Genomic DNA, 13,549 nt, shown 5'->3' on the forward strand with positions numbered 1-13,549 from the left:
ATGAGTAATGAAGTTACTTGCACTGTCAGCCCTTCCCACCCCCGCTTTATACCCCTGGGATATCTTTGATGTACCAACGCATACCAGACCATTGTGTGCATGGTGTGCCAGTGCCGTGCTCTCGCCCCTGATATGCCTGCCTGCTCTGCTCACTCAAGTCATGTGATTTTGCTTATCGTAGTACAGAAGTTATTTATATAGCGGACATGGCCCCACTGATTTTTGTTCTCGTTTTTAATAGGTTTTTACCTTGCCATCTACACACTCATCTCAATCATAAGTTTTTATGTCCGAGTTTGCCGCATCTTGGGATCTAGATGACTTTGTGGCTTAGATGTGCTAAAGTCACTTAAAGCCTCAGTTATACGAAACTTTCTTTTCTCTATATGTTGCTCCCTATACCATTTTGGGACAATTTTTCCTGTCAGCGAAAAAGGTTTCTCAGAGGCTCAATCCAGTTGCTACCAGATCCTGTGTGCGTACAAGTCTGAACGACAAGGTGTACTGCACACCAGGACATCAGAGTACAAAGAGTACACCCTGGGGTGTGATCAAAGCGTTTGTTTCTTGAATCTTTATACACGATACTGTCTAACCTCTACAGTACAAGAATGTACATTGAAATACCCGCTTGGTTTAAATCTGTTGGGCCTATCCCGAAATCCTCACAAGCCCAAGGTACTAATAAGTGAGTCTATCGCTAGTGGGAACTTCCAGTATTCCCTGGAGCTATTGTAAAGCCTTCGGAGCAGCCTGGAGGGGGTCCTATCCCCTGAGATCAAGTATCAACCCTGTGATATGCTTCTGAATTCTCTGGAGCTTGAGAGAAGCTTTATAGGCCCATTTTAGGAAGGATTACAGTGGTCCATCTACAACGAGCTCTTAGACGATGTAATGGGCGAGGACTCCTCCGAATAGTTGCAGCTGATGGAATGGACTCATGGTGGTTGGGTTATTCATAGGGATGAAAGAGAATTATCGAACAGCATGCCTAGATTGTGGACTTCTTGTATAGGTGTTGTAGGAGCTGCCAGTGATAAGGCCAAGAGAAAGGTAAAGTTATTAGCTACAGAAAGTCTACGGGTACACTTAAGTAACACTAATTGTGGATAGACTTTTCATTATCCAGATGGAAAATCAACATGAACTGGTTCATGCGAGCTGACGATCATGCCCCCAGGAAATCGTTAAAGTATGGGGTCCGTGGAGATACCGGACTGCTCAGATGACATAAAAGGTTAGGCATGGGGTCCCATACCAGGTGAATAAATGAGGTACCAGCAAATGGGAGAAGAGCCACTGAGGGTAGAATGAAGCCTGCATTGTACCTGGCCAGAAGCGGGGAGGTTGCAGACTCCTGGACGATACAGTCTGTTGGATAGCGGAAATGCACTCCTGTGTCTAGGGTTGCACATGATTGTCATCGGGGGGGGGCATTGTTTACTGTTAATATTATGTTTTGGTTGTACACAATGCAACATAAAACCGATTTAAAAAAAAAATGGTTATTACACTTCAACCCCCGCTGGACATCTTGCTAACATTTTGCTTTTTGATGTTGATCTCTAGATGCGTCATCCACCTTGCTGTTGAACTGGCTGTTGTCATCATACAGGTGTTAGCAGATGTTGTAGGCCTCCAAAGTAGCCACCACTGGGTGCATGCATGCGGTTGCTTGGCAGTAGGGTCAACCCAATCATGCTTTGGCACTAGTGCCAAACCTACCATGCTTTATTAGTGGTGATATTGAAATGGGTTCAGCGAGATGTGCTGTGTGCAAGAAGTTAGAAAGGCAGAAAGCTAGGAAAGTGCAGGCCTTCCCACTCCAGCTTCCATTACCTAGTGTCCACAGTGGGTAGGAATAACCTAGAAACCTTTGTATTACAGCCATCCGCAAGGGAAGGATGATGCACTGTTTTATTGAAGAGAGTTAGGATCTTTAGAATATCCAGGGGTTTGAATGAGTTAAATAGAAGTTCCAGTACTTATTGTACAATCTTTCTAACATTGGAAACACTACGATGGTCCTGAGTCTGATCAACTTGCAGAAACGTGTCTCCCTGCAGATCTTGCAATAACCATACACCTGAACTCTGAAATATTGCAGCAGCACTGCCCACCGCCATCCTCAGTCTGTGTTCAGAACAGGTTTCTAAATATTAACACACTGGAGCTGCAAGTGGAGCTTCTCTCCCCTAACACTTTCATCCTCTTCATTAATTAATGCTACGCTTATCTCTAAGTGTCAGAAAGCCCAATCTAGTTTGGGCTCATAATATTGTGCTTTGTCCTTATAAATGTTTTGAACCTGCGGCCACCAGTGACTATAAACGAGTGGCCTGGAGTGTGGTATCTGTGTCAGTGGACGGAGCATTCATGAATTGCCTGCTCTTCAACCCTACGAGCCTGGTTGTATGTAATTTAATAGAAAAACTATTTCAATGAACACCCTTACTGAGAAACCATTTCTTCTAAACTGTTATAATGGAAATTTTCAGAATGCTTATTAATTATATGTAATGCCATGGTCGCAGGTCTTACTTTCAGAAACATTTTTGTTTGAGATATATATTTCAGTGTTTTACTTCAGGGTACATTATTTCATTTTTATATAGTCTACATTGTCAGACAAATACTTCAGATGTTTTTAATTCTCCAACTCATCACCTCCTGTAAACAACATCCATCGCTGACGCCTCACAACCTCTAAACACCATCAATCCCTGTCCCCTAAAGCCCCTCACCACACCTGAACAACACATCCCTGAAGCCTAAAAGCCCTTCCTACCCTCAAAAATCCACTATGCTTGAACCCTAAAATCACTTGCCCTTACCCCACCCATTTCTGAACCCTAAAAGGCCTTTCCATGCTTAAATCTCATCCATCCCATACCCCTTAAAACACCTCAGCACACCCAAACCCCACCCTTCCTTGAACTCTAAAAAACCCTCACCACCCTTAAACACCAGCCATCCATGACCCATAAGAACTCATCACCGTAAACTACTAATCCCTGAATTCTAAAACCCCATTTCTACATCTAAACTCCACCCATCCCTGAATTCATAAAACCCTCTCACCACCCTAGACTCCACCGCATCCTGAACCCTACAAACTCTTCACCACCCCAGCCGCTACCCATAATGGAACCTTAAAAACTCTCACTAGTCCTAAAGTCTACCCATCCATGAACCCTAAAACTTCTCAACACCCTTACACTACACCCATCCCTGAAACCTGAAAACACCTCACACACCTAAACACCACTCATCCATGAACCCTAAAAGCACTCACCACCCCTATACTCCATCCATCTCTGAACCCTAAAAACCCCATTCTATGACCTAACGCCAATTATTCCTGACCTCTAAGAACCCCTCATTACCCTAAAAATAATCCATCCCTAAGCCCATAACCCCAACAGTAGTCCTAGATTCCGCCCAAATGTAATGTCATTTGGGGTTTTCTTTAAAATGATCTTTCCTTTAAAATGCAAAATGTTTCTTTCAATTTTCGATTTTTTTGCATTTCCTTAAAATTGTCTTTTCTTAAAATTAGTTTTCCATGATTTGATTTCCTCCAATTTGGTTTCTCTTTTTTCGTTTTTCTATGAATTCACTTACTACCATGAGCCTTGCATGTATTTTTTGCACGAACTGCATTTTTTATGATCCCTTTTTTTCTGACTTCTTTTTTTCTGGCGTGTTCTCTGAGGCAAAGAGAGCCTTTCCTACCCAAGAATTACATAGTGCTTTTAAGCTCTACCTGGGTAGCATGAAAGCTATCCAAGCATTGTTATGGATGTTGAGATTTCATGGCAAGCAATGTAATACATCATAGGATACTAGGCTAAGGTAGGTAGTTCTCATCTTGAGAGTATCCAGTCTAATTAGTAACCTTTCAGTCCAACATTCCTTTAGGTGTCATCTGTAGGACATTTTTACTCCTTTTTTTTTCTTCAACTCAGAGTCAGTTGCTTATTTTGGCCAAAGCATCCTGAAGAATATTTTTGGCTGAAATGGATATTCCAAGTAGGCTGCCCCGCCAAAGTGAAGAGCTTTCTCATGCTATTATATATTCATGTGAACCTGTATAACCCTTGACATGGAGAACAAGTAGATGGCTGAAGTGCATAGAGTTAGTGCATGTAGGGACAGTGTGTGTGACTCTGCTTGCTCACCAGGCTCCACCTTTTAAAACATTGTTGTACACAGACATTTCTGGTGTGCTGTCCTGCAGTCAGAACAACCGAAAATCCTGCATTAACAGAGGGACTTTGGACTGTCAGTGTACTGTTTAACCAACATTAATTATACCTTTGTACCTAAAACGTCTTGACATGTGTGTGTCCTCAGCCTGAAGTCAGCTTCTGTACTTGTAGCTGTGTGCCTGCCTGACCCGTAGGAAACGACAAGAAGTCTAGCTTTATGATCTGTGACCTTGAAGAAAGTGTCTGCTTCTTGCTGCCATCATAGCTCCTGTAAGGAACTTCCCTGTGCCCTGCTGTCACCTGTGGCCTGCAGGGAATCTGTCCCATTAATACGTCTGCCAACAAGGGGATATCTAGCTTGATCCGACAGTTTTTCTCTACTCTGTCCTCAGAGTTGCCCCTATGAGCAGTCTTCAGTGTGTCTGCAAGAGATTTGGTAGACAGGGAGTTGAGCAACTCCCGAGATGAACTGGAATGCCCCATGATACTTCACTGTTTAAGAAAATGTTGTCTTGAATAAAGAATATTTTTCCAAATTATTTTCTGCTTCTCTTTGAACCTTCCTGATAATAGCAGGCACCAACAACTCAGTTCTATCCCCTGGAGGTACCTCCCCTCTGGACTTTGTACAAAAGAAGCAAGAGGAAGCATACTAAGTGGGTGAAACGCGGATCCTTGGCGTTGCAGAAAGAAGTGAGGAACTGGGGCGTTGCTTAATCATTTGGGTTGGCTGCCCATGGGGCAAGGCCCTGCACCCAATCCTACCCGGGGTTGCTGGCCCACGGGGGTTGCATCCACCCCCAAGCTCTGTATGGCTGCCCATGCACGGTTGGGTGCAGAGCTTGGCCTAGATCCTGCACCCTCCTACGTTTCGCACTGTGGCCAAAGGTCGTGCGCTGGGTTGCCTGACCACAGAGTTTGGACTGCACTGTTTATACCCTCACATATTGCATCACTCATGATGTTAAGTGACAACTGTGATAACAGGACTGATGACATTTGAAAGGACCTAATTATGGCAACACTGCATGGCGGGGTAGCAGGTTATAGCTACCTCCGTTAACTAGAACTGGTGAATTTCAGTAGTTTGTTTTTTAAGTTTAAAATGTTGGACCGCGTTTTACACTATGTAGTGTAGATAGATCACTGTCCTTAGGTTCTCATAATCTAGTGTGTGGGATGTTTGTTGCACCTTTTGAGATGGAGGATGGACGATTGGGTTAGTTTTAGAAAAAGGGCCTGTCTATGAGGCTTTGCAGTGTGTTGACCTTTAGTTGATAGGCGTGGGTGAATTGTTTGGAAGATGATGGATTAGAATAAATGTAAATGCCAGCATTTAAATTTACGCTAGGGGCCGTCTGGAAGATTAAGCAAGCTATTGCCGAGAGTCACATAGTGCTGGGCTAACCTGCTGCCGGAGCCAGGGATCGAACCGTGAACCCTGTGGTCCGGAGTCAGGCATACCTGGCCGCTGCGCCACACCTCTTCCAGAATAAAACTTTGCTGAGTGGTCCATTTTTGTCTATGTTTGGGTGTTTTTTTTTATTTCATGTGGGTGTACATTGGTTATTTGTGCATAATATCAACAGACTCTAATCAAAGAAGGGTGTTCTATTTTGTGTCCTCGGAGTGTTAGTGGCCGTGGATGTATGCAAGAGGTGAGGCCCGCCAATGTGCACTTCATATGTGGTCTGTCAGATTGGAGGATGCAGATGAGAGTCGGTGCTCTGTCACTTTGTTACTTAGTTTGGAGTCATTTCATTTGATGGTGTTTGGGTGAGCCTTGTTGTTAATTTAATGATTTCTCTTGTCCTCTTTGGTTAGTTGGATGCCACAGTATGAGTGGTGACGACCGCTGCTTTAGAGGTAGGTCTTCTCCCTCTTACACCACTTGTTTGTGGTCTTTCATCATAGGCATTAGCACTCCCCCATATTGTGTGTGACATTTTTAGTGGTGGCAATTTGTTTTTATTTGCCTGGATGCTTGAGTTGACATATTTAATTTAAGTTCAGATTTGGAGCATTAGTGGGAGTGCAATGTATGTATGCACGAGTGGATTCGATCCGGACGAACCTTGGTCTGGAGTACCAAGAGACTTGATCTGATTAGTGTTTCTGTTGGTTGTGGAGTGTTTAGACTCTGCTTGAATGTTTACATGTTCTGGTCCTTACAGATGTCGATTTATGAGGGGGTAGTAATGTGATGTGGTGTTTGTGGATTAACGTGTGGGACGGTTGGCTGGACAATAGAACCTGCCCCATCTGCTTGTATCATCAGTGTGCCATAGGGCAGGGCGAAGTACTCCATATTTCCGAGATTTGCGAAGTGCATTTGTATGTGTGTGACTCACACCAAGGCTCTGTGTGTAGCATCTTGTACATTCCCTCGTGTGTTACACCTTGTTGTCACCTAGTTTTATGTTCATTCATATGATACAGTATTCTAAGATAGCTTGTGTAGGGTTCAAATTGTCTGCAAAGCTACAGCACTGTGATTGAGTCAGCAAAAGTACAATTGTCTCATTGCAGGCCCCCACCACCTTTATATTTTGTGGGTCTTCCACACCACTCTGGCATTGTCATTCTTACACAAGGTTTAAAAGTTTTATCAGCACAACAGTTGAAAAAAATACAGTGTGACAGAGCAGAGATGTAGAGGAACAATTTCGACTACTCTTATATTACTTGGAAGGGCCATCACAATTATGAAAATGTAAAGACTGAGCAAAGCAGATCAGAGAAGGTGCATGCACATGGAAGCAGCAGCTGGAAAGAGGGACCCAAGGCTGTCCTGTGTGGGAGCAGGAACATGGAGGCTATTCCAGTAATCGGAGGAGCAGACTAGAGTTTGCCACTCTAACAACACCCCAGTCTTTCTCGAAGGTGCCATTCAGTGTGGTAACATCCAACAGCTCGCAAAGGTTACCCCCTGGGGTCCATAACTTTGCCGATGAAGAGGAGAGTGCCAGTTGTGTCGTCCCTCAGGACAAAGATGAAGGGGCGATCTATGTGGTAATCGAGGGTGAGTCCCACGCGGGTGGGCGGCACTGCTATCGTAAGACCCTCATCTCCATCTTCGTTTAGCTCCAGCAAGGCCTTGTGCTTTACCTGGGTGATCTTCAAAGCTTTGGCAGTGAGTTTGTTGAAGTCAGGCAAAGTGGAGAGAGACTCGAGCTCTGCAGAGGGTAAGAAGGGTAGAAAGAAGCAGGGGAAAGAGGGAGGGAAGAGAGATGAGAGCACAAATCTCATTAATGCTGAGCTAATAAAGGTTTGCTTACAAAACTCTTTAACATTCACAAAGGGTATTCCACAGCAGCTCATGTCACACTATGTATATCTGTGCGTTCACAGCACATGCATTTGTATAGAATGCGGCTGGTGGGCTTTGGTGATAAGACGTCACAGACTTTATATGAGCTGTGACTAACTTGTCACTTCCAAACGGAGGAGTCTAAAGCTATGCTAGTTTTACCTACTTTTAATCCAGATCACAAATACCATTGAAATATCAACGTAATGTCAAATAGGAAGCCGAGCGGTGCATTCTCTCATATATACAGTTGATACCGTACTTATATACAGGGTGGCAGTCAGGTTTCAGAGGCAGTTGATCAATTTGGAACAGTATTGACCAAAAGAAAAGGGACTTTAGCCTTTGCATGTACAAACGTCAGATCAATCTAGTGGCTAAAAGTAATACATTGATTTTGGTCACCAGATAATAGAATATGGGGCTGATTCGAGACAGCACATACTGGGGTAAGTAAACGTCTACGGCATAACAATTTAACCGAAGGTATGGGCCACTCCATGGTAGCAGTGAGGGTACGATTGTCCCAATGGCCATTTATGGGGCACAGTTGTAAGATATCCCAATAAAAGCCCCTGATTGAAATAGAAGGACATTTATGGAAAACAGCATTGAAGATCTCAGAGGCTACAAGTGAGGAGGTACTTTGCATGGAGGTACAGATTGCTAAACCGTGCCTGATTGCAGGTGCATTCTAATTGAGATATTTATATACATTAAATAAATGAGTGCATATCATGGTTATGGAATCCTATGCTCAAATTTGGGGCAGAAAGTACAAATAAAATGCGATTTCAAATCGGAAATTTAGGCGGAAAATGCGATTGATACCATTGATCGTGCGCCACTGTACAAGAGAATTTTGCTTAGGAGATTTAGGTATTTTTGGGGGCCAATACATTTGACAGCTGTCCAGCAGCAAAACAAAAACAGACCAGCATTGGCAAAGCCAACAAGCCTTACTTTTTTACGGGGATGTGTTTGATAATAGTTGGGCGACCTTATGGGCGTTATTCCCAGTGGTCCTAGAAAGAAAGCACAATAACCAAGGAGCCTCTTGGGCTACAACAGTAGGGTAGCTGGGAAGAGGGCCCTTTTGCTAAGCACACTGCATTAGCAGAGTTAAGCTGTACCCTCAACGAAGAGTGTTATAAGTAAAATTAACTTTTCATTGTAAGTAGTGAACTTAAAACATATAAAGAGAAAAATATTGCTTAGTAGATTCTTTTGACAACGGGCCAGTATTTTCAGTGGACCTGTACAAAAGCTTATGTGTGCACATTTTTTTACTCTGTCAACAAAACACTGTAAGTCTAGCAACATCTTATTGAAACAGCAAAGTGAAACAAATTATTTTGCAACAAACAGTGATTAGTAAATAGCCTTAGCCTTCTATGAGGACAAACTGGACACACTTCATAAACAATTATTATTATTAGCCACAAACCAACAACAAAAATGTCATCTAGTCAGAGAAGTATATAAATCAAAGAACACACTCTGATTCGGAAATACTAGCCATGTGTCATGTTGGTTCTGGTTCGTAGTCTATCAAAAGGACTCTCGAGCACCATCACCAAAACCAAATGGGACAATTTAACAATTCACATAATGCTATGGCCTTCATGGGCAGTGCATGCAAGCAACGGCAAACATGCACAATCAAGGAAAGCCAATGGCTGAAGTGAGCTCAGCCAAAGCCCTCTCTGTGTTCTACATCTTCCATGACAACTTTTAAAGTATTCGTAACCGGATGTCTCCCTGACAACTAAAGACTACTATAGCGAGACCTAAACTTGATCATATCCTATAAAATGCAAAAGGGTAACAAATTATATTAGGTATAGGCCGAGAATCAAAAGGGCAGGAGTGGACTGGTTAAACTCAGGTTAAAGTTATCTGATGACCTAGTACCTGGAATTGGGTGGTCAGGTTCAGAAAAAGCTGAAAAGTCTTCCTTCCAATCTTGTCAGGTAATATATCTTGTCATGCATACTGGTACTTTGTTTAACTCAAGATTAAAACATTAAATGAAAAAAACAAAGACAGCATTCACCTTATTCAAGACACACGCTCATGGTAATTGAGTGTAGCCGCAACTTGTGCTGATATCTCTGAAACTTTTGGCTTCTGAGTTGGGGTGGTTACTGCCTTGCTGGTACAGCTACTTGGTAATTTTAAATATTCCAAGGCTTTCAAAGTCAGAATTAGGTGGGTTGTTCACTTGCTTGTACAGTCACTTGGAGATGTTTCGATTTTAAATATTCGGAGGCATTCTCAGTCGGAATGATATAAGTAATGAGTTGTCATTGGACTCAATGGAGACTTTTCATTGCAAATATCAGGTGTTGTCATTTAGGGCAATAGGTAGCAATTGTGTGGCGGGAGAGAAAAGGGATATTCTACATGGAGTGTCCCTTATGATTCCTATCGAGGATTGGATCACCACATCTCTCACATGGTTTCATTGGAGGTGTGCTTCCTGCATCACATAGACTCTCTCTTTGGTGAATAATTGATTCTGCCATCTGCTAACTCTGGGCTGGGAACTCTGCGCCGCTCGTGGGTGTTGTCAGAAGCTGCTGAGGGAAATATTATTTAACATTTTTAATGACACACCCCATCAAAAGTCCCCCATACTCAAGGCCAAAGCGTTTCCCCCTATGTGGGAAGGGTATGCCCAGACGTGGGTCCCGTGCTCACTATGATACTGGAGTCAAGCTATCCTGGCTGAAGACGGCTGATAGCCAGAAACCGGTCCTAGGATGCTTGATTCCGGTCAAGGGAAGACATGGCTTGGCAGTTCGGTCTGGACTGTTCCCATGTGTCACAGGGTCAATACTGATTTGCAAATGGCCATGTCTGAACTGGGGTAGCTTGGTGAGCAAAATAACGATGGATTAAACCCAGATCTGTGACTGGGGGTGAATGTTTTGCCATTGTGCAACATTCTGTCCATCATCTTCTGTGTTTTGCTGTTCACCCTATGTGGGAAGGGTATGCCCAGACGTGGGTCCCGTGCTCACTATGCCACTGGAGTCAAGCTATCCTGGCTGAAGACGGCTGATAGCAGAAACCGGTCCTAGGATGCTTGATTCTGGTCCAGGGAAGACATGGCTTGGCAGTTCGGTCTGGACTGTTCCCATGAGGCACATGGTCAAGACTGATTTGCATATGGCCATGTCTGAACTGGGGTGGCTTAGTGAGCAAAATAACTATGGATTAAACCCAGATCTGTGACTGGGGGTGAATGTTTTGCCATTGTGCAACATTCCGTCCATCATCTTGTGTGTTTTGCTTTTGAGAAACACACAAGATACATGAAACATCTGCAAGGATGGTTCAGGGCGAGTACATTGTTCGTCGTCGTTAGCTCTGCTCAACACCATTGAAAATCAGGCCTACAAAGATGCATGAAGGAAATAAATAATTGCCAAGATAGTTGCTTGCATTTGATCAGCCGGAGCAGGCACCAGTAGCACTTGGTAGAGTAAAGAGCAAGTTACCAGATGATTTAAATCCTGTGGGCTGTGTACCTCGGGGTTTGAGTCCTTCTTCCTTATTCCATTTCCATGCGAATAAATGGAATGCATGTATGTGTGTTGATTCAGAGCAATTTACTCATTCCATTGTCGAACTCTGTGTTCATCTGCATTGAAAGGCTGTGAATACGTCTTAGTTGGGACCACGTGTCTTCTTGGAGTTCCAGAACAATGCCCTAAGGGAAATGGCTAAACTTTGAGATGAGCCACGACAGTGGTTGATTTTTTGGCAGTAGGTTGTATAGTTGCGCAGCTTTTAAAACCTATTTTATTAACCTTCAAAACCTTTCACAAAATTACATTTCATTTTTTTTCTTGGCCTCTTTCGTCTGTATAGGCTTTTTCCCTGTAAAATTAATCTATGGCTAGATGCTTTTCTTGTGGAATTATCTCCTTATAACATGGTTAATATCACCCTCTAGTCTATATTTAATGTTCTTTGATCTGTTCTGTGTTTATTGTGCAGTTAACTACTAGACAGCCTGCATTTCTTAAGTTTTTACTCACCTGACCTGCTCATGTCTTACTTCCTTTTCTGGTATTTCAATACACTTCACAGCATTACAGGAGTACCACATCTCCCTTTACTGCTACTAGTTCCTCCCCACGATTAATGCTAATACCACCCCTTCCCGTAGAACCACCCGCCGCTCATACATACTCATTTCTTGAAGCATGTCAGCCAGGTCCCCCTCAGAGCTCAGTTTCAGCCGGGGTACAGTCAGGTCCACGTGGATGGGTTGGAGTGCAGTGTCGATGTCGTGCACGAACTCTGAGGTCAGTCCCTCTTCAATGAGGGTTAGGTTCTGTGTGACCTCAAGAGGCAGGAAGAACATGACGCTGACCCCACCGGTCAGAGACACCTGGGCAATCTAAAGGAGACAGAAGAAGTCACTGCTGGTGGTGTGTAAGCTTGAGCATACTTACATAGAGCTGTTTCTGTACAGTCACTACTCAGGCACAGCGTAAATACATAGTCTATGATATGCCCTATGTTTTTAGCAAGATAGAGTTCAGTTTATTCAATTGGAGTTCAAAGGTTATCTTTCATACCCATTTGGAAAAATCTTGTCATCACGTAGTGGTACCTCACATTGTAACTGCATGTTGGAGTCTCTAACGTGCACAAGAGATTACTTTCAAACTGAAGCAAGAAGTTACAGAAAGTTCCCTTCTGCTATTGAGAGTGGACTTCAGCACTTATCAAACGGAGCCGGGCAGCACTGACCGTAATGGCAGTTGGTGTAGAGTGGAGTATGGTGGTCATTAAGGCTCCGTCACTGACCGGAGTGTTTGGACAGTGGACCATGGAAAGGATGGGTGTGAGACGCTTCCTTTCCAAGAGTATCTCACCACACATTCTCCATACTTCTAAGCCACTTACCTACCAGAACATTCTCGCTCATGAAATAGCACATTAGAGATGATATTTAATCATAAGAATCTTTAATTCTAATCTTTCAATTATGTATCATATGTACTCTATTTTTGAATCATTTCATACATTTCAACAAACAGTTAGATCATTTTTACACCAAACTTCTCACGTGTTTGTACTCCTTTATGTATTTTGGGGTGCATCCCTTCCACAGGAGGCACATAAATCTCAAGTCTATGGTCAACCAAAAACAATTATTCAGTTGCACTGATCTTCAATACAAATGACATCTCTTTCCAGTTGAATTGTGTTTCAATCTGTGCTTGCATAAGTCAGGCACATTCTCCTCAATTTGGAAAAATTAAGGTGTGTGCATTTTTCCTGCTATCTATTTATGTCATTCCACTGAACAGGTGATTGATCGTTCGCAGTGGCGGCGAGCAGCATTGTGATTGGTAGGCACCCAGGTTGTGATTGGTTTTGAGCTTCCTGGTTCGACGCTCAACCAGGGAATGGGGGCCTGGGCATGTTCTCTATGCAGGCTGTAATGCTGTCTGCATGGAGTACGGGAAAAGTGAGCATGACTGGTTTGGGCGGCCCGATAGAGCCAACCAAGCAGTCACCGTGCACTTAGGAATGGCCAAACTTCTCCTCCCAGCGCTGCTCTGAGAGCAGAGCAGCCCCGCGCACCTGCCTGCCCGCAACGCAGCACAAAATGATAATAACTGAAAGTTATCATTTTTTATTTCTGCTGCATGCACTGCTTGAAAGCCTCTGCATGCACCGGGACCTAGGGATCCACTGCACCCCAGTAAAGGAGGATGACATGGGGAGGCCTGCCCTCTCTCCCCTTTTTGGTCTATCTAGACCAAGCTGAGTTTGGAGGCTCCGGGCCTGAGTGAGTGAATGCTGCTACTACTGTACACAGGAACCCCAGCCCTCAAACTCTCATGGAGTGCTTAAGCAAAAATATAAAAGTGGATCCCTCAAAGTGAGCTATAAAAAAGGACACCAGTAAAAAGGCTTTGCTTGACAAAAGTTATTTTGGAACCAGATAGCTTGCCAGAGGGAAAAAAGAAGGAAACAAGTGCATAGGACTTAGGTTTGT

At 43.5% G+C, this 13,549-nt stretch overlaps 1 protein-coding gene across 1 annotated transcript in view; it reads right to left on the bottom strand.

Annotated features, from left to right (window-relative positions):
* Nucleotides 1-6,801: 6,801 nt before the first annotated feature.
* SERPINF1 (serpin family F member 1) overlaps nucleotides 6,802-13,549 on the bottom strand; it is a 61,406-nt gene continuing 54,658 nt past the window's right edge. Inside the window, exons 7-8 of the mRNA XM_078680152.1 lie at nucleotides 11,725-11,935; nucleotides 6,802-7,387 (exon numbers count right to left, since the gene is read on the bottom strand). Coding sequence (XP_078536278.1) covers nucleotides 7,134-7,387; nucleotides 11,725-11,935 — 465 coding nt within the window. The 3' untranslated portion in view covers nucleotides 6,802-7,133. The remainder of the gene's footprint in view (nucleotides 7,388-11,724; nucleotides 11,936-13,549) is intronic.

This window comes from Lissotriton helveticus, chromosome 3_1 (genome assembly GCF_964261635.1).
Source record: "Lissotriton helveticus chromosome 3_1, aLisHel1.1, whole genome shotgun sequence".
Taxonomy (NCBI): domain Eukaryota; kingdom Metazoa; phylum Chordata; class Amphibia; order Caudata; family Salamandridae; genus Lissotriton; species Lissotriton helveticus.